We start from the raw sequence: 20,229 nt of genomic DNA on the forward strand, positions 1-20,229 counted from the left end.
TGTCAGTGGAACCAAGGTACCACAAATCGGCATAACTTGCCGAGGTCAAATCTGAGCTCATGACTTTTGGTGCCTGGGATGATGACTGACAGTAGCGAGTGGTGCACATTAAAGACGAATGGCTCGAGATCCAGAGGGCAAAACTTGGTATTCATTCGGTTAATACGCCAGTGTGCTCCGGCATTGTGCAATAAACAAGCAGACACTATCCTACCACGAGAGACCAGTGTAGGCCTCAATTCTGTCCAACAGCAACAACCGTCGCCACTGCCACTGCCAACCCCAAAACCAGAATCAAATCACACTTTTTTTTGGTTATCAGCCCATCCAAAACAGCCCTCTCCAATGCTGCTGTCGTAAAACCCCCCTAAACGATAGGAAACCAAAACCAACCGTCTGCCTATCCACTGCCTTGCCTCCATCCAACACGCCTTCCACGACCGGCCGGTCGGAGCTGCTCACTAGCCTAGCCCTGGGTAAACCAGCTGTCTGAAGCAATGACATACCGAAAGCAGTTGTTGAACTACGGCTCGCTGAAATTGTCTGGGTGTCGTAATCACATGATACAGGAATGGACTATGTATATAAGAGCGCCATGTTCCCCCTCGAAAGGAACGGGTATCCAGGTATTGTTGTTGTTCTCGTTGTTAATGTTGTTGTGGACAGGATGCTGTCTCGCGTCGTAGGTATACTATATGTGAGGCTGCAGCAAGGGAATCATGAAATGAACTCCCGCCACGCCTTTCATTCCGTTTCGCTCCCGTCGTCTTCAATGTCGTTCAACTCGCCATACAGTGCTTTGTACCTTGCTAGCTCGGCCATCTGCTTGGCAACCTGGTCAAGGATGTCGCTCATAGGACCTCGCATGTCCTCAAGTTGTTGCAATGGTGCGCTGCCGAAAGAAATATGACGAAGCGACAAGCTCGTTACGCAGGTCTGGCACATGTTAGCTAAGGCTCTTCAAAAAATTCGCCCCAGGACTTACCTCTATTCTGCTCACTTGATGCTCCATGAAATTGAGCAGGAACCGTTCCGTGACTTCACCTCCTCGGTGTTTCATTCTCTCCAATAGCTCTGTTTCGGGTGGTTGCAAGCCCTGGCCAGACACGTTTTCTAGAGAGCTGCACAGCATCTCCAGTCGCAAGCTGACGCGCCACAAAGCCCAGATAGATTCGGTGTCGAAAGCCAACTGGCTGCCTGCCTGGAGAATGGCCGGTTTGTCAACTTCGGTCCGTTGCTCATGTTGTTGGTGATGCTCGATACGGCCCGCAAGTGCATGCGGGTACAAGGAGTACACGACTTCCGGGTTTTCGAGGCCCTTCAGTTTCTTCTCACCCATTTCTTTCACTTCGAAACCCTGAGAGCTGAGAGATCGCAGATCTTTTCGGATTGCCAAACCCATCTGGTCATCATCAAAGGTATCTTCGGACCCAATCGACCCGTTTCTGTCCGTGTCCTGATAGTTCTCCAAACAGCGCTGGATCTCCGAGATGAAGTCAGATGAAACGGTGATTTGCCCACCATCAGCTACGGACGAAATACGAGAAGCCTTGTTGACCATTGGACCAAAGTAGTCCATACGCCTCGTGACGGGATCCATCTCACTGACGGCTTCGCCGAAGTGAATGCCCATGCGTACTGAGAGACCCTTGAAGATCAAGGCGTTGTCCTTGTCGTAAAGTGCCTGGCAAGAAACAGAGTTGATGACTTCGGCAGGCCAGTTGACATCCAGTAATGACATTTGCACAGCAAAACACCAGAGCAGCGCCGATGTGGCTGTCGGGAAAGATACCATGAATGCATCTCCTTCAGTCTTAACCTCGTACCCACCAATTCTCCGCAGCTGCCGACGCATGACTTCGTTGTGCAGTTTAATTGCAGATCTCATGGCAGCGGGATACATCTCCCACAAAGTAGTCGAGTTCTTGATATCAGTGAAGGCGATAGAAACGTTGCCTGTCGGTGCTGGAATCTCAGCCTCAAGACGTTGAAGACTTGAATCGAGAACGTCGGCTTTGTTCCTCTTGCCTCTTCGCAGGGGTTGTTGAAGGTCTTCTGGTACGCCCGAGGGATACAAAGACATGCTCTGGCCACGATGAAGCCTTGATCTTTCAACCCGCCTCTTAAGATCGGCGACGCTCATCATCATGACCATAATCTTGTTGGTGGCGCCATAGGCGATGGCCAAGTCACGAAGCTTTTGCGATGCTCTCATCAAGTCACCGCGCTCCTGTCTCGCAAAGTCAACCACCAGAGCGGGATCCAAGTACTCCCAAAATTCTCTTGTGGCAATCAGAATGATGTCGTCCTGCTCGCGGATAGTGAAATTGCTGACGTAGGGCGCAGCTTGGACCGCTGGCATGAGGTCTACATAGCCAAAGGCCCTGGAAACCTCAAGCAGGTCGTTCAGTCTGCCGTTACGAGAGACCCATCCTCCAGCCTCGCGAATGCGTTGTCGCTCGCTCGGCTCAGCTGGATCGTGCTTCCGCGTGAGGATCTTGTGGGAGCCATCTGTCTGAATGAGCATAGCTTGAGCGTCGCCCACATTGGCGACGTAGAGCTCAGTGTTTTGAAGATAGACCACGGTGGCGACACCGCCAGAGTTGAGGTCTTCTTTGCTCAACACGACCGGCGTTGCAGAGCCCCTATGCGTCTTTTGCGAACGCTCTTCGGTGTGTTGGATGGCCACGGTGACAAGATCTTTGTTGAGAGACAAGAAGGCACGCCTCAAAGCATCCGCCGGTGTCTCATTGAGACGCGTTTTGAGGCCCTTCAGCTCCATGCCAAAGATGTGGCCAAAGTTCTCATGCAGATACTTGGCAATCTTGGAGCCTCCGCTGGAGAGAGCCTGCCCATCAAACAAACCAAGCAGGGTCTCGGTCTCCGTGGAGTTGTATCGAGGCACCACAAGGTCGATGGTTGAAAGGTGTTCATTCTTGCCCAGCGTGTCGGCCATACCATATGGAAGATGGCCGGCAAGAGAACCAGACGTTCGCACACGGCGATCCTCACTCTGGTCCGGGATCGTAGGTTGTGTAAGGGTGACATCCATGAGACCTAGTACCCTCAGGTTGGAGAGCCTGTTGAAGTCGGCGAGAGACTCTCGGTTCGTCACCGTCGGACCAACTGCGGTTTGTTTGATTTCCAAGCGCTTGTTGCCCGAAAGATTGAGGTATCTGAGGTTCGGGTTGAGATTCCAGTTCCAGTCGTACGGAACATTGGAGATGTTGTATTTGAGGGAATTGCTGCCACAGTCCAACACCGCAAGTTTCTTAGCCCTGGAAATGTCGGCCGGCAGGTTGGTGAACTTGTTCCCGTTGATGTGTAACACTTGCAACAGACTGGCATCTTCAAGATCATCAGCCGGCAACGTCGTCAGCTCGTTACCAGAGAGATAAAGTTCCACCATCTGAGGCCAGCTCTTGATTGATCTTTGTGGCATGTCGTTGATATAATTCCAAGACAGGTTGAGGACGCGTAGCTCGTTGAGCATCGTAATCTGGTCAAAAACTTCGTCGTCAAGCTTGTTCTCGGCCAAGTACAGGTTGCGCAAAGATCCGGCAAAAGTCGTATACAGCCTTGATGACAGACTGGAGTCTTTCCTTGCGGTTGCAGAGGGTGGTAATGGCGGCACGGTGCCTTGCGATGTAGACCTAGACACAACTGACGTCTTTCGGCCACCCTTACCATATACTGACACCACAGAGCTCTTCCTGTCGCCACCACCTGGTACAGGCGACGGTCCAACGCTCAGCAAGGTTGACGACGAGTTCTGGCTCGGTCTCCTGGATGCATCTGGTGATTCTTCCAACGGAGACTGAGCGATGCGCTCCATTGGGTTGGGCTTGTTCACAGCAGATGGCGTCTGTGCTTCTTCGCCCGACGGCCGGGGTTGTCTTGAGCCCGGCTTGGGGAAGTTCTCCAAAATGTTGGAAGATGCGTTCAAGGTCTCGAGCTTATTCGCCCACCACAGCTCCATCGGCAGTTTCCTGATGTTGTTCCTCCGCACGTCCAACACTCGCAGCTCCGTAAGACATCCTATGGAAGGGGGCAGTTCCGCTACGTTATTGTTCGCAATACTGAAGTGCTCCAACTTGCTTAGGTTCCCGATGAGTGGTGGCAGGGACACGAAGTAGTTTTTGTCCAGCACGAGACGCTCCAAGTTTAACATCATGTTGAATGTCTCGTCGATACTCGCGAGTTGGCAGTGAGATAGATTTAGCATCTTTAATGTCAGAACTGGCTCGTTGATCTCGAATTTAGTGATCGGATTGGAGTTCAATTTCAAGCTCCGTATCCTGTCGAAACTGCCGATGAATTGTGAGATACTGTTGTGGTCTGCTGAAAGAATCTCTAGCTTGGGCAGTAGTGAGATGATGTCGATGCTCGTGATGGCGTTGTACTTGATATCCAGCTCTCGGAGGCCTTGCAACTCGCTGAAAGTTTCGGGCAGCGCATTTGACAGCCTGTTGTTGGTTATCACGAATTTTTCCAAGTTTCTCAGTCTCCCGATCTCGTTAGGTAGACTACTGATCGAATTGAAGCTGAGGTCCAACTCAACGAGAGTCTCCACCTGGCAAAGGAACAACGGAAACTTGTCCAGAAAGTTGGATGAGATGTTGAGGTTCCGCAGAGCCCTGTAGGCACCGAAATACGGCGGAAGGGCCTTGAGGCGGTTATTGGCTATGTTGAGCTTGAGTATGCCCTGTAGACCGTTTAGTTCTGCGTGGTCCAGCTGTTCCAATCGATTGTTAGACACATCGAGGTACGTCAGCTTTGCCGCCTTGCCTAGACTGGGTGGTAATCGTCGTGCTTCGTTGTTGTTGAACTTGATGTCTCTCAAGTTTTGACATGATTGAATGAAGTCGCGGGGGAGATCCAGGGAAAGGTTGCGTGATAGGTTTAGCGATATAATCTCAGAGGCCTTTGAATAGAGCGAGATCGGAATTGTGATGAGGTTGCGGCCGGCAAGGTCGACGTGGTTGAACTTCTGTATGCGTCCAAGTCCGAGGTCGTTCGTGACGGAGTGGAAGTCGCTTTCTCTCGAGGAAAGGAACATGAACCGGCACAGATAGCTGTTGTCCTCCCGACCAACGTCTTCGATCCGGTCCCGCTCCTCGTACCCAATTTGTTGCAGCAGCCGCTTCTGCATCAAAAGTGGTCGCTCGGGAGCACCGAGCACCCGGACCAAGTCATGCTTCTTCAAAATAATGTGGTAATTCTCCAGCCCATCCGTCGCATAAGTCTTCTTAATAAGTTGAGATATAACATCGGTAACGCTAGCATCAAGGGCCATGGACAAAGTCGCAAACGTCCCGTCGGATCTGAAGATGCGAATGCAGTAAGGTGTCATCTTCTCGTCGGGCCGAGGTGGACTGCCAATATCGTCGATGTCTGGCGCCTGGTACGTGGTGTCCTCTGTGTTACGGCGCACAGCCCAGCTGTCCGGCGCGTTCCAAGACCCATTGGGTCCAAGGACAGCATCGGGCTTCGCAGGCACTGGAGGGGGTTGTTCGACCTTTTCGAGATCGCTAATGTTTGAGAACAAGCCGTTATCCATGGGTGTCAGAGGCTGCGGTTTCGTAAGAATACCGTCCATATCATTCAGGTTGGTATCCAAGATAATCCCCCCAAGTAGTCCGGCATTGCTGTGTGCTCCGGGCTGCCTATCGGTCGGTCCGATCTGCTCATCTTGCGTGTCTGTCGGCCGTTGTTGCCGACCTTTGCTTTTGGAAAATGGGAATCTGTTGTTGAAGGTCTGGTTTCGTTGGTTGTACGCTGCCAGTCGAGGGTCCTGGTCCGGACCAGGCTCGGTGCCAGAGGAGGCGAGCGGGAAGGTTGAAGGTGATAGCTCGGGTCTAGCGAATTCTGGTCGGGAAGGCTTGGCGGCCAATGACCGAGTCGAGCCCGGGAGGTCGCGTAATCTAGACGTTCCATCATCTTTGTCCTTGTTCCGTCGTAGACGATGCAGTAGATTTCTCTTGGAGTGGTGCGGCGTCTGTTGCTGTTGCTGCTGGTGTTGGTGCTGGCCGCCAGGCGACGTCGAGCCATCGACAGTGCCATGTCTCGAGCTGAAGTAGCCGCCGCTCGGCGTCGGGCTTTGGGCGCGGGATCGATTGGAGCCGTACATGACGGTGGCTGCTGAACCACCACGCTCTCGGGGGTTCTGCTGTACTTGCAAGCTGGCCTGCGAATCTTCCCTGCTTACAGTTGGTCGCAGTGCCCTGCCATCATCAATGCTCCTGTTGTGGCGGTGGTGGTGGCCGGGAAGATGCACGATTGAGTGGCCGGAGCGGTTGGATGAGGACGTCTTTGGTGGATTTTGCGGGTTGTTGGGATTTTCGTTGTTCATGTAACGTTCGCGGTCGGGACCGCTCAAAATGTCTCTGACTGGGGCTTCGCCGAACCTGGCAATATCCTTGAAGCACATTTAGCAGTCTTGACTCGACACAGGACGGGTGGAAGAAGGGGTAATAAGAGATAAGATAAGACGATGGGTTGATGCGGCGCAATTCCCGTATGCGAGATAGCGGCGCCAAGGATGCGGATATGCGGAATGCGGATGAGTGAAAGGGATATTCGCAACAAAAGAAATCGTCGAGAGTGGGATCAGTCAAGCAGCGTGTACTCACATCAGCCTCTTGGTAGAGGAATGGAACAACTTCAGGAGCCGGTACAGGCGTTCTTGGTCTCGATGATGAAGGCGAAGCTTCTCGGTCTCGTGCATGGTCTGTCGCGTTAGAGTAGTTGCGATCTCTGGTAGGGCGGCTGTGGCTGTAGGACCGCGAGCGGTCCCTGCCAGAACTCGAATGCAAACTACTCTCGGAACCGTCTCGCCCAGGAAATTCCTCCCCAAAGAAACCCTGCAGTTTTTGCAATCCACCTCTTCGAACGCTCGTCTTGGAGCCCTGACTACTCAACGTTGTTATGCTAGCCAGAGAAGGCCTTCGCTCGTCTTCAAAGTATGCCACCTCAGGCGAATCTTGGCTGCCAGAAGATTGCGGCGCAAGGCGATTTGTAGGCGGACGGAAGCCAGGCGAGAGCTGCGAGGCGACGGACAAGTTATCGCTCGAATCGTTGTAAAAGGTAGTATTGAGCTGGCTCTGAGGCGTGGATGCGGTGGCACCGCCGTTGGATGGCGACATCCAGGGAGCTATCTGAGAGGCGGAGGAGGGAGTGGACGTGGGAGGATTGTGTTGGTTGGAGGGCAGACGGCCGCCAAAGTTCTCTAGGACGGCCAGGTCTCGACGATAGTTGCCGAAGTCGCTCAGGCGATGATCGCGAGAGGACGAGGCATTGGACTTTGGTGTTCCTGGTGACAAAGCTCCGCGCGGCGCAGAGGCAGAAGGGGAGGAGGCGGACGGGTCGGCTGGACTCAAATCACTAATGAAAGATCTGGACGGGGGGTGGAACGCAGGGACCAGTCAGTTACGGGTGCATTCGTCAATCAGAATAGGGAACACGGAGGAAAAGGGGAGAGAAAGCTGTTAGTCCGGTAGGAGAATGAGTTTGTCTTGGGTAAGAGCTGCAACTGGGCTGGACTAGAGGGCTGGACTGGAGGGCTGGACTGAAGGGATCGAAAACAGCAGATAGCTCCACCATCGAAGCGACGACGACAAAGCTTGCCTTGGGCCGGGGCGAAGGAGGCGAGGGGGGCACGGGGAAGGAGGGGTGAGTTAAGGCAGGGAACGTACGAGGTACGCGATGAGGTTTGTTGGTTCAGGGTCGATGGGCTGCTGCTGTTGGAGGGGGACAATAAAATGCGTGCGAGAGAGAGGGGAGGACGCCCAGGGGCGGGGAGCCTAGGCTGCCTGTACCTAGAGTCCTAGACACTATTCGTACACCAATTGTGTCTCGCCTGGGGCTGTGACTGGGACTGGGTTTCGGGACGCCGCGACGGCACGCAGGGGAAAAAGCTGCGGGACGACAGCTTGAACCAACGAGCAGCAGGGAACAGCGGCCCTGGGAAGCAGCAACGAGACTGGGAGCGCCAGGACCACTTCACGACTCAACAACCCACTTGCGGCTCGCGGCTTGCGGCCTGTCCACGCCGTGGAGACACAGAGACGCAGCGAGGGGGAAAGAGAGTGAAAGTGATAATGAGACCACTCAACTCAACCCCAACGCCGATGGGCCTGGCTTGGTGTAGGCTTGGTGTACGAATACAAGACACATGGAGTGAGATGAGAATTGGTGTTTTGTGTGTGTGTGTGTGTGTGTGTGTGTGCGTGAGTGAATGGTGGTTGATTGATCGACTGGGGGTCATGGGAATTCGGGGATCGGACCGGAACAGGGTCGAATATGAAGAAGAACATGACACTCACTTGTCTGCGAGAGATCCATTCCCATTGCCCTCCATCTTCAGGCGCATGGACGACATACGCGATGATGGAACGGGGTTGCTGGAGGGTCTCACGGTGGCCGATGATCGGGTGCTGTCGGTACTGGTGCTCGTGAGAGAGCTGAAGCGGGAGCCGGCCTCATTGCTCGTCATTGTCGACAGGCCGTCGCGAGAGGGCGCAGAGCCATGTCATTCCCGGGAAACAAGGTTGAAAAACAGAGGGAACTGGCGCAGCACGGCGCGCCGCACACTATGAGGTGGACGCCGTGGATGAAAGCGTGCGCTGTGGGCAGTATTCGTACGGAATAGGTAGGCCTAGTGGGAAGCGGGTACGTCGACGACGAGGGTGGAGTGGGCGGTAATCGTAATCGATATTTGCGGGTGTGCCGTAGGTGAGGTGTGGACCACACTTTCAGATTTCGATGGAGAAGCTCAAGCAAGCCAGCAATCCGGCGAGAAGCGGGGACCAGCTGTCGTTGTTGACGGTCTAGGTAGTTTATTCGTAGAGAAGCGGGCACGAAAACAGCTCGAGATCGACCAGAACCAAGAGCCCACAGCCCAAACGAGGGGTCGAGGCCGTTCTGAGAATGGGCAGGCAGAGGCAGAGGAAATATCGATGCGATTAGATCATGCTTGTGGCGGCTAGGTGGAATGTGAAGGAATCGGAACGGCGGCAAGACGGTCTGTCGGCAATATGGCTGTTTCCGCAGTCTGGTCGCGTCTGCTGATGTCAGTTGTGATGCGAGGAGGCAAAAAGAAATGAAGTTGCGTGACAGCGAGAATAGCAGGTAATGTAAAGTAGGGCCGAAAGGTGAGGTACTACCTTAGCTCTTGTACAACGGACAGATGAGCTGGGTGAGCACTGAGAAGACACCCAGGTACCTTTGGTACCTAGCTCGAACCAAACTAAGTTGTGTGGTGTGTATCCAATGAGTGTGGCGTGGCATACATAGTATGGTGTGTTGATACGGAGTGTGCAGACGGGAAAGTGTCCCCCGAGCTCTGTGTTGGCGCCACCGCTGGGAAGTGCTTTCGGTCCCTACCTAAGGTATCCCGAGGTAGACCGTAAGGTAGATAGGCACATAGGGCAAGGCGAGGCATCCAGTGACCAATGGCCCGTTCCCGTCCCAATTCTATCCCAATGCCTCCCGTCCGTACAACCCCAAGGTGACAATCCCAGGTACCACAATGGATGTCAGTGTCGGTGGAAAGGAATCAGCGAGTCTGAATGTCCAATGTCGAATGTCCATCTCGTTCGGAACTTCATTCCGAGGCCACGCTTGAAAGGAGCACCAACATTCCTTGTCTCCATCCCAGGAAACCCTGACACATTTTGAGATATCTTGAAAAGTAACCACCTACTTTGGCACGCTTGGGTATTCTGAAATCATAACGTGAGGTGGGCGTGTCCGGGGATTAGACCCGCACCAGGACTCGCTTCCGTCGCTCTGCCGGAGGCGTAGCGCGCTGAGGTGCGGTTGAGTGGCCGTGTGGGCGAGTGGGTAAGCGGTTAGCCGGGCTAAGCACCTACAGGCTACCAGTAAAGTTCCTAAGCAAGGTAGCAGGAGTGTCGCTCAGACCAACCTGGAATCCAATCAAAGTGTGAGCAGGCCCTACATAGGTACATCCGTATATCTTCTCTCCCTCTGCGGACCCTTGTCCTGTTTCGCTTCGCCTTGCGCAAGGCACCTCACCTCTGTCAGCTACCTACCTTGAGTACGGAGTATTCCTACCTGAGGCTCACGTCGCATTGAGTAGCAAGGGCCGGATGCCTCAAAGACAACAAATGAGTTTATGTCGAGACGCTGGAATCACGCGTTGAGATATAAAAAACCACGTGTTGTCGATGCACGTCCAAGGCATCGTCTTTTGCGCCGTTCGGCAAGGCAAAGCTTCGCTGCCCTCGGTTCGAGAAAATCAAAGTGTTCCCCGATACCTTGCGTGTCGACGTGGCGGGTGTGTGTGACAATATCTTCCATTTAGTGTCTGAGGTCATCTTGACTGAGGTGAGATGGGGTAGGTATCTACCTGACCTGAGATAGCGTGGATACTTAGCAAGTGAGGTGCCCAGGTACCTTACCTTGGGAACATGCTCACAGACCACCTGCACAAGATGTCGGGTAGATGGAAGCGGACAGGGATGACACCTAATCTGGGTGGGGCAAAGGGCAAGTCCATGGTTGGTTTGCGGCTTGTTTAGCTGTGGGTGGCTGACATGTTTTGGGGGGGAGGCCCTCTCGAGACTTGCCATTTCCCGCTAGCAACCTGGGACACCTCAAGTATCGTCCTATCGTCCGTTCGCATTCCACATCTTCCACCGAGAGCACATCTAAACGTCAACTGTCCGCCCGCCCCGCCCGTCCACCCGTCCACCTCGCAAGGAACGGACTCGCGACTCGCGACGCCAGAGCTGAGCAGAGGTCAGTGTCACCGTCCAAGGAACGGGCTGGCAGGGGAAAAGACTACCTTACCACTCTGGCACTCACCGCCCAAGATGATTTCCGAGATTCTGTCTCTAAAGACTTGACTGGGCCTCCGCCTCCTGCTCGCATCTCAACATGGACTCATGGACCTCTTAGCACACGTGTTCGATGTACCAAGTACGGGGGCATCGCCTTACTCAGTCAATATTTCCTGTCTGGCTGTTCAATCCCCTGACCTCAGTCTCACTTCGTCTGAGCATAGCGTGGCACGCAAGGTCCAGCTCAGTGACTCCATCTCAGCACTGCTGCTGTAAAGCTGCTGCTGTTGGTGTTGCTATAATTGCATGCCCGTAATCGCACCATGGCGTTGCTCGGTTGGGCAAGTCTCGAGCTCTACCTTACTATCACTCAACCTGTATTCGAATCTATATCCATACCCTAATCATGGCATCTACTCTGTGCCATGTCTTGGTCCTTGACGGCTTTTCCACCTTGATACATGCCCGACTCCGGTCAAGCGCCCGTCCTTGGCGTCCGTCAGTCGCGAGGTGACTGTCAAAATCGAAAGCCTCACTCACGGACGTGGCCCGTCTGCCAATTAGATGACAGAGTCACGACCCCGTTGCGTTGCTAGCTTTTTCTGTCAATATCAAATCTAAATTCCCCAAGTTCCCACCATGGCCCTTGGCACTCTTGTCATTCCACGGACGCAGTTCCGTTACCTTATGGCTGGTTTAGGTTGCATGCTGCACCTTGCCCACCCACCCATGCACCATCGCCCACAAACATTCCGTCCGCTGCCTGACCCTGCTCGCTCATTAAGTCATCCAAGCAAGCACCTCACACAGCTTGACCAGCGAGCTCCCTCCTTGCTTGGCCACATGTCTTCTACCACTCTACTTGTTCTACGCAGCAACTCTGCTGATCTGTCAATGCTGCACTCCCACACTCCCAACCATCGTTCACGGCACTAATCGTCTTGGCGTTCAAGGCCCAAACTCTATTCTCCCAGCACCACCTCCAAGCGTCAATATGGCCTGATACTGACATCTTATTTGGCAGTTCGATCTCTGCACCAAGCTGTGGCTGTAGCTATCTCAAACCATGAGCCTTCGGTCACCCTACCCAAAACCAAATTCGTCGCTTTCGCTACTATACTCGTATCTTACCCTGGCGTCTGCTTCCAAAGAACGCCAATCTCAACCGGTTCCACCACCTATCCCGGCCTACCACTCTGTGACACCACATGTCTTGCCTATGGACAAGACGAATGCCGCCAGACGGCGATCAATGCGCTCAGTGGAGAGCCCTCGTTTCGTTGCTTTCGGGCCACCCAACACCACCTCGCCTCTGCTACGTATGTACTCTGCCTGGTCATCCATGCACCTCTTCCCGTTCCTGCGTTACCATGTGCACCACCACCGGCTCTTACGTAAGGGACAGGCCGCGCCTACAACCTCATTCTTGTCTTCAGCACACCTCGAACACGGGTCGTTGCTGCAGAGTTCGCCGTCATCAAAGCCGCCCCAATCTCATGATTCTAGCCGTCTTGGTCATGCGAGATATGTAAAGCAGACAACCATAGGACAACCATAATGAAACCAAAAATATCAACAACAAAACAAAAACAACAACAACAACAACACCTGCACATGCACCATTGGAGGAGGATGCATCGGCACGGCTGCTACAACTTTGTGCCATGCAATGATCATGATAGCCAAGCGATTCTTTCATACTGGTCGACTTTTGCTCACCATGTCAGCTGAGATGTTGATCAAGGCACGTCAAATTCAACTCTGTTTGTACGAAGTTGCAAGGCCAAGTCGTTGCGAATGGCAAAAAAATGACAAAGTACCTTCGGTAGGTTTTGCCTTTCCGTCCCCGGACTACCTTATGCCCAAACATCTACCCTCCCTGTCGGACGATTCGCGAGGCGCAACGACGACAGGAAGATCGATAACCTTCTTGGGTCTAGATCTGAACTCATCAGCTGGCATAACACGCTTGGAAGCCTGGTATGACCCTACGAGCTAATATTACCAACACGCGATACGAAGTTTCATCGACGAGTCGAAGCACCGGCCAGAGGATGCGTTGTTACACCCTCTGTGGTCCCTGAAGATCTACGTGGGCTCCCGAGTCAAGACATTTGGTTCGAGGGGTTGCAACTGTCCTTTGTTTTCGAAGCATGTCAATCCCGTCTGGACAATATTGCCTTGGGAGGAGCTTTCCGGTCATCCCATCGCATCCTTTGGGAACCAATGCGGAGCACAAGCCCATATGCCGAAGCGGAGTCAGACCAAGTTGCCACATCTTTTTTTTTTTTTTTTACTCAAGAGTATTGTCCACAGCTTCTAGAAGGTAGTTCCTCTGAACAAGTGCTTACCACGAGCGTCCCGTGAAATGGTCTAGAGCGAGTAAGAGAGCGAGTCCAACACTCCATCACATGGGCCTGGACGTGGCCGAGCATGGATCGAGCTGGTAAAGATTTTTGCCTTTTTTTTTTTTTTGTACCGAACCTCTCGTTGTTTCCCAGATATGGTATGCCAGTAATCCACGCCACCCAAAAAAACGCACAGGAACACAATTTCAGAAAAAAACACGCCATTTTCTAATCTTGTCTTGCCGGGTCCAGTTTGACCTCTCCCACAACGGCATCGACTTCGACCATGATCTCGGGCGTCAGCTTCTCCAGAACCTTCAATGCGCCCACATTCTCGACGATTTGCTCCGGCCGCGATGCTCCGGTGATCACGGAGGTAACGTTGGGGTTCTTGAGGCACCACGCCAGGGCCAACTGCGACTGTGTCGCGCCGAGCTTCTCCGCGATAACCTGATTGGGTGTTGCCGTCAGCTTTCACGCGCGCGCCGAGTCACGGGCGCCGCTGACAACCCGGAGTGATAAACAACAAAACTCACCTTGAGTTTGACGACGTTCTGAATCAGTGCCTTCCACTCGTCGTTGCCGTACCACTCCTTGTTGGCCCAGTTGACAAACTTATCGCCCTTGCCCTCCGCGAAACGACTTCCAGCCGGGGGCGCGTCAGGGTTGTCGTTGTACTTACCGCTCAGCAGGCCCATCTTGATGGGACTGAAGACGGTCAGGCCGAGGCCGAAGCGCTGGTACAGCCTCTGGAACTCATACTCGACCTTGCGGCGCTCGAGGATGTTGTACTGGGGCTGCTCAACGACGGGCGCGATCATTCTGAGATCCTTGGCGATACCGCACGCCTCGGCAATCTCGTCGGCACTCCATTCCGACGTGCCCCAGTACATGGCGTAGCCCTTGTCGATGACATGGTTGAATGCGCGGACTGTCTCCTCCATCGGTGTCAGCCGATCCGGTCGGTGGGCGTAGACGATGTCGACGTACTCGAGGTCGAGGCGCTTGAGGGACGCGCGGAGACCCTCGATAATGTGCTTGCGGGAGAGACCGTGGTTGTTGACGAGGACCTCTCCGTTGGCGCCACCCCAGTTGAGCTGTTCCCCACCAGGTTAGAACTTTTTGCCTTACCTGCCACTGATACAGTGATACAGGGCCTTTTGGTTCAGCTTGCTCACCTTTGTTGTAACGACAATGTCGTTACGGTTCCAGTTGAACTGCTTGATGGCCTGGCCCATGATGATCTCCGAGTTTCCGCCCGCATAGCTGCAAATGCAAATTGGCGTGGTTAGCTAGTTCCGCTCACTCAGGCCGCAGCTGCATAGGATTCTACGGAGTTTTGAATCACCTCTCGGCGGTATCGAAGAAGTTGATGCCAAGGTCGTAGGCCTGCTTCATACACGCAAACGTTTGTTCTGCTCGGGGGGAACCGTTAGCGACGGGCCAAAAGAAGGTTTCCTGCCATTGTCCCGGCCCATACCATTCCCAACGTGGCCGCCGAAGCTGTTGTTGTCTGCCAGTCAGCGCAAAAGGTCCTTGGCATCATATGAGAAGAACGTCAGCTACGTACGTCAACCAACCGCCCAGACCCAGCACCGAGACGTGAAGTCCCGAGTTGCCCAGGCGGCGGTACTGCATCCCCGTCTTTCTCGGCTCTTCCCACGCCATGGTGCTCTGTGATGTCGCTTCTTTCGGTGCAGGCTAGGGTATCTAGGAGAGATCTCGGTCGTTTCTTCGTCGGCGTCGTCACTTCAATCTCTGAGTTGGGAGTACGAGGAAGGATAAGATACTTTGTTTACATTTCTCACGCTGTGTCTCATCTACTTTTTTTCTTTTCCATGTTTCTCCTTACCCCTCCATCCTCCGTCCTCGCTCTCCTCTCCTCTAGCACATGAAAGCTCCAAAAAATGCTGCCCCGCACCCCCCGCCTGCGGAGATATTATCGGACAATGATATTGCATACCCCTCCAAACCCCACTACGTCAGACATGCGACAGCTGCTCGGCATTGACCAATGGCCTCTTCACTCGGAGTCTTCACCCGTTGGAGCACAACCTGCGAGTGCGGCGCGGTGCGCTGCAGCTGCTGGCATACTTGGGGACCCTGCATGTGGGACAATGCATCGTTGTAGTTCCAAAGATTTCCACTGTACAGATACAGATACTAAAAAAAGTGTATAACGAACCAGCAATTAGTAGATGCTGTGAGTGTGTTATGTATGGATATGCAATACGGAGTATTTGATCCTTTTGGGGGATAGGAGTAGGCGCAGAGAGATACCTACAAACGCATAATAGCGGCAGCCCACGACCTGAGATTTTGGAGACACTGACGGACCCCTGTACCATGCTGGTCCGCACATTGCGGTCGAAAGCCGGCCGGTCTGTCGCCGGCGGCGACGCAGTTTCACGATTCAAGGTGCTAGCTATAGCGCGCGCTCGTCAATAATCGCTGTGTGAGCTTACCTACCCTGAGGCATCAGGCAGGCGCTTCTCGTGAGACTTGGCAGAATTAGCCTCCGACATTCTGACGTGGAGGCTGGCTTCGATCCACGTGTGCCTAGAATGCTTACTGAACAGCATAGCTCGATGTCCTCCCGCTCTTGGCGAGTCTTTCACGTGCCCCAAGCTTCACCGCTCCATTCTCATCAGCAGTCTGACGAGGGCCATGTGCGAACCATCAGCTCCATGCCGGCGCCTTCTGCCATCCGCAAGATCCGTTTGGTCCCCGAGTCCAGCATCCTACCTACGTGCCCCGTGTCCCCTGTATTACCCGTGCGGAAATCCACTCCGGCTCCAGGCCGGCCTACATCGCGGTGGTGGAGACTCCGGGCTTGTCTTCTAGGGGCAGGCGTATCGTAACCCTTGGAGTTCACACAAGGGATGAGAATGGCTCTGTCTTCTCAACTGAACTTGACACTTTTACAGAGTCGTATAATGCATTAGTTCCGTGTCGAGTATAACCAATTCCTTTCGGAATCTTCCAATATTGAGAAAAGGAGTTCAGTAGAGCTTGGGGACGTGCCACCCACGGGTCAAAGATATTGGTCTAGCTCCGATTTGTTGAGGTCTGGATGCTTTTCAGAGCGCTGATTTGGTATTAGCAATCGGTCTTTATTAGTTCATAACGCCCACTAATCAAGAGAACCTTATTTATATCTGTTCAAGCGCCTTGTTTTCTTCGATGCATGTTGGCGTTGTACCATAGCATAAGTATACGACTTTGAAAAAGGCGCGAGCCCGGTTCTTTCCCATCGCCGCACTTCCTCTAGATCCTCTTCCGGATTCCTAACCGCAATGGACTCCGGACCACTAAAGGTCAAGCCAACCAGCCGAAAACCCTTGTGGATTCTTCCGGTGGAATCGGCAAAAATCTCGGAGACGGGATCGGGGGTGGCTCGTGAGCACCGCCGGCGGGGCCACATCCACTGGGAAGGGTCCCGGCACCACCGCACCTTGCCTACCTTACCCTACCTTATGCTTCCAGCAGCAGGTTACACATGTTACACATGAGAGATGACCTTCTCAACCTGCAACACGACAGAACGTAATGGCGTGTATATCTACATCAGCTATGCCTTTCGCCGCGCGTCTGTTTCATGGTTTCCACGTGTCTTCTCCCCTACCACTACAGAAAATAAGAAAGCTTACCGCAGAGCGGGCAGAGCGGAACCTCCGCAACCCAGCCCGCCCCCAGCCCAGCGAAAAGTTGCCCCGCATGACGAAGACGTCCTTGGAGGGGCAGCCCAGCCCACAGGCTCAATCATTCGACCTCCGATTCGGGAGGGGAGGGGGTGAGCTCTCAGAATCCGATTCCCTCTCATCACCTCATTTGTCCTTGTCTCGCTCGCTTCTTTCGCCTGAACTCCGATCCCTCCAGTTTTTTTCCCCGTGTGCCGCGTATCAAATCGTTCCCCACGGCAAGAGAGCCAAGTAACTAAAAAGTTTGGCTGTGACAACCCGCCGATCTTCTTCTCCATCCGTACCTCTCTCTCCTCCTTACACGTACAAACCAGTCCGCGCGCGCGAGAGCTCTGTGTCTTTGTCTCGTGTCTCGTGCTGAATGAGCATTGGCCCTTGGAACGTCGTACTTGGCTTCGCCTTACTCAGCTTGTCAGCCTACAATTCCATCTCCAAATTCTTCCAATTGGCCACCGGGACCTCTCTTTACTCGCAGAAACTCTCGCTAGCCCCAACGGACCAAGCTTGCTTTAACCAAACAGCTCCCCTCCCACTTCTTACCACAGAGCCCGAGCTTTGTACATTTAAAAGTGCCTCGACTCTGTCTTTCGCAGAACCCCTCATTCGTATAAGACACAAGGCTCTTTCTTATAGAATTTCTTTCTTTTTCTTTTTTCTTGGTCTCAGGTCAATTGCTGTATTGCGTGCGTCCAAGACAGCCGTGGAAAGAATTCCAATCTCGACGTGATCGCTTTTACCGAAACGGCATACAGCTTCTAGCCTCGAAGCTCGGAGAGCACCCAATTTACCTCGCCTCGTAAATCTACAACACTAGATCGCTGACAATGGCTCGATACGTCGTCGCGGGCAGCGCAGGCAGCCAACCGCCCAAGAGACAGCTCCGCAAGTGGTGGAAAGAGAGCTCCGTTTACCAAGTCTATCCTGCGTCGTTTCAAGACTCGACCGGCTCGGGCGTAGGCGACTTGAAAGGCATCATCGACCGCGTCGACCACTTCAAGTCCCTTGGCGTCGACATTGTGTGGTTGTGCCCCATCTTTGAGAGTCCCCAGATTGACATGGTGAGTTGGGCTCCTATCCCGAGTTCGTCATAGGGTTCCGATTGGATCTGTGGGCAGCCGTAGGCCATGCTCATATAGACAGTAAAAATCGAAATCAGATTCGACAGCAGACTAACCGATGGAATTTTGAACAGGGATACGACATTAGCAACTATAAGACCATCCACGAGCCGTACGGCACCGTCGCCGACGTCGACACTCTCAAGGATAAGCTACATGAGCGCGGCATGAAGCTCGTGCTCGACCTCGTCGTCAACCACACCAGCGACCAGCACGAGTGGTTCAAACAGTCTCGCAGCTCAAAGAACAGCCCCTACCGCGACTGGTATATCTGGCGCAAGCCAAAGTACGACGCCCAGGGCAACCGCCAGCCTCCCAATAACTGGGCTTCCCACTTCCAGGGTCAGTCTTTCAGCATCCTTCAAAGCAGCCGTTTTACTTTTTGTCCTCGAGCTTTGGGATTTACGATTTGTATGACTTGATAACTGACAGTGGGACTTTCCACAAATACAGGCAGCGCGTGGGAATACGACGAAGCGACGGACGAGTACTACCTCCGCCTCTTCGCCCGGGAGCAACCCGACCTCAACTGGGAGAACCCCAAAGTGCGCGACGCCGTCCACGACACTATGCGCTTCTGGCTCGACAAGGGCGCAGACGGCTTCCGCCTCGACGTCATCAACTTTGTCAGCAAACCCCAGGATTTCCCGGACTCGAAGCAGGAGGTCTTACCCGGTTCCGAGCTCTACTCAGCCGGCCCGCGGCTGCACGAGTACCTCAAAGAGCTGGGCGCGATCCTGCAGGAATACGACGCCTTTAGCGTCGGCGAGATGCCCTGCGTCAGGGACCTCAACGAGGTGATTAAGAGCGTCAACGGCGACCGCGGGGAGCTGAGCATGATTTTCCACTTTGAATTGTGAGCCTCATCATCCCTTCCCAAATCCAATTCTCGTTCCCCAAACCACAGACCATCTTTTGCAGCCCCCCCCCCCAAATAATTCGTAAGGCATTGCTAACAAGAATCTTTTTCCAGCGTCGACATCGACATCGGCCCCCACGGAAAGTTCTCCGCTAAGGAATGGGATCTCGCGGAGCTCAAGGGCATCGCCAATAAGTGGCAGCGCTTCATGTATGACCACAACGGCTGGAACGCCCTGTACCTCGAGAACCACGACCAGCCACGCTCCGTCAGCCGCTTCGCCAACGATGCACCGGAGCACCGCGCCAACAGCGCCAAGGCCGTTTCCATGTTCCAGGCCTTCCAGGCCGGCACGCCGTTCGTATACCAGGGCCAGGAGATTGGCATGGTCAACGTGCCCAAGGAGTGGCCGATGGAGGAGTACAAGGACATTGACTGTTTGAATCACTGGAAGTGAGTACAAAGCACCAAACTTCGGTTCAATCTAGTTCAAGGAGGGAGTTTACGGGTAGCTGACAACATTTTCACACATCAGCCTGCACAAGGACTCAAAAGACAAGGAGTACCTCCAGTTCCTCAAGTCGCAGTACCAGAAAAAGTCCCGCGACAATGCGCGGACGCCGATGCAGTGGACCGCCGACGCCAACGCGGGCTTCACGACAGTCGAGGCCACGCCATGGATGACGGTGCACCCCAACCACACGGAGATCAACGTTGCCTCGCAGGTCTCGGATCGGAACTCCGTCTTCAACTTTTGGAAGACGGTTCTCGCGACACGCAAGAGGTACCTCGACATCTTTGTCTACGGAGACTTTGATCTCGTGGACGAGAAGAACGAGCGGATTCTGGCGTACGCCCGGCGGGCCGAGGACGGTGCCGTGGCGATTGTCGCGTGCAACTTTTCGACCGAGACGGTGGAGTGGGAGGGCCTAAAGGGGGAGAACGTGAAGGAGGTACTGGTCACCAACGGCGGCAAGGCCACCAAGGACTTTAGCGGGGGCAAGGTCTCTTTTGGACCGTACGAGGGAGTGGTGGTGCTCCTGGCCTAGATTGCGGCCTACATATTTTTGGGTATAAAAGTACAAAACATAGAGAAAATTTCGAAGTACTAATGCGTTCCGCATCCAGACATCTCAGGCCGTGAAGATAGTTCTCGTCACTCTACGAATTTGAAATCTAGCGGGCAGTCAAATATGAATCTCGGCCAAGGAGAGGGAACGTCAGCACGACTTACGGTGAACGGTTTTGGGAACCACGCTTTTCATGGCGGTATCACTGCATGGACTCCAGACTTGGTGGTTTCAGCCATGGCTAAGACGCGTAGTGCTGTGTTACTTGAGTTCAAGTGCTTCCGGTGTGTGTCGTCGGCTCTTCCGGCTCGTAAAACATCTTTCGATCCAG

At 53.7% G+C, this 20,229-nt stretch overlaps 3 protein-coding genes across 3 annotated transcripts; 1 reads left to right on the forward strand and 2 right to left on the reverse strand.

Moving 5' to 3' along the window:
• Positions 1-744: 744 nt before the first annotated feature.
• CORC01_05174 (protein phosphatase 2C) lies at positions 745-8,494 on the reverse strand (the record flags this gene model as incomplete). Its single annotated transcript, XM_022616818.1, has 4 exons — positions 745-936; positions 986-6,418; positions 6,633-7,395; positions 8,325-8,494. 4 exons carry the CDS (start codon positions 8,492-8,494, stop codon positions 745-747), a joined length of 6,558 nt encoding a protein of 2,185 aa, XP_022476742.1.
• A 4,884-nt stretch (positions 8,495-13,378) lies between these two features.
• On the reverse strand, positions 13,379-14,818 carry CORC01_05175 (voltage-dependent potassium channel beta subunit; the record flags this gene model as incomplete). Its single annotated transcript, XM_022616819.1, has 6 exons — positions 13,379-13,600; positions 13,687-14,247; positions 14,329-14,416; positions 14,499-14,565; positions 14,631-14,653; positions 14,721-14,818. 6 exons carry the CDS (start codon positions 14,816-14,818, stop codon positions 13,379-13,381), a joined length of 1,059 nt encoding a protein of 352 aa, XP_022476743.1.
• A 2,857-nt stretch (positions 14,819-17,675) lies between these two features.
• Positions 17,676-19,877, forward strand: CORC01_05176 (alpha amylase; the record flags this gene model as incomplete). The annotated part of the gene is made up of 5 exons (XM_022616820.1): positions 17,676-17,909; positions 18,044-18,311; positions 18,423-18,825; positions 18,943-19,281; positions 19,364-19,877. 5 exons carry the CDS (start codon positions 17,676-17,678, stop codon positions 19,875-19,877), a joined length of 1,758 nt encoding a protein of 585 aa, XP_022476744.1.
• Between the last annotated feature and the right edge of the window lie 352 nt (positions 19,878-20,229).

The sequence above is a fragment of the Colletotrichum orchidophilum genome (assembly GCF_001831195.1).
Source record: "Colletotrichum orchidophilum strain IMI 309357 chromosome Unknown Scaffold_35.1, whole genome shotgun sequence".
Lineage (NCBI taxonomy): Eukaryota > Fungi > Ascomycota > Sordariomycetes > Glomerellales > Glomerellaceae > Colletotrichum > Colletotrichum orchidophilum.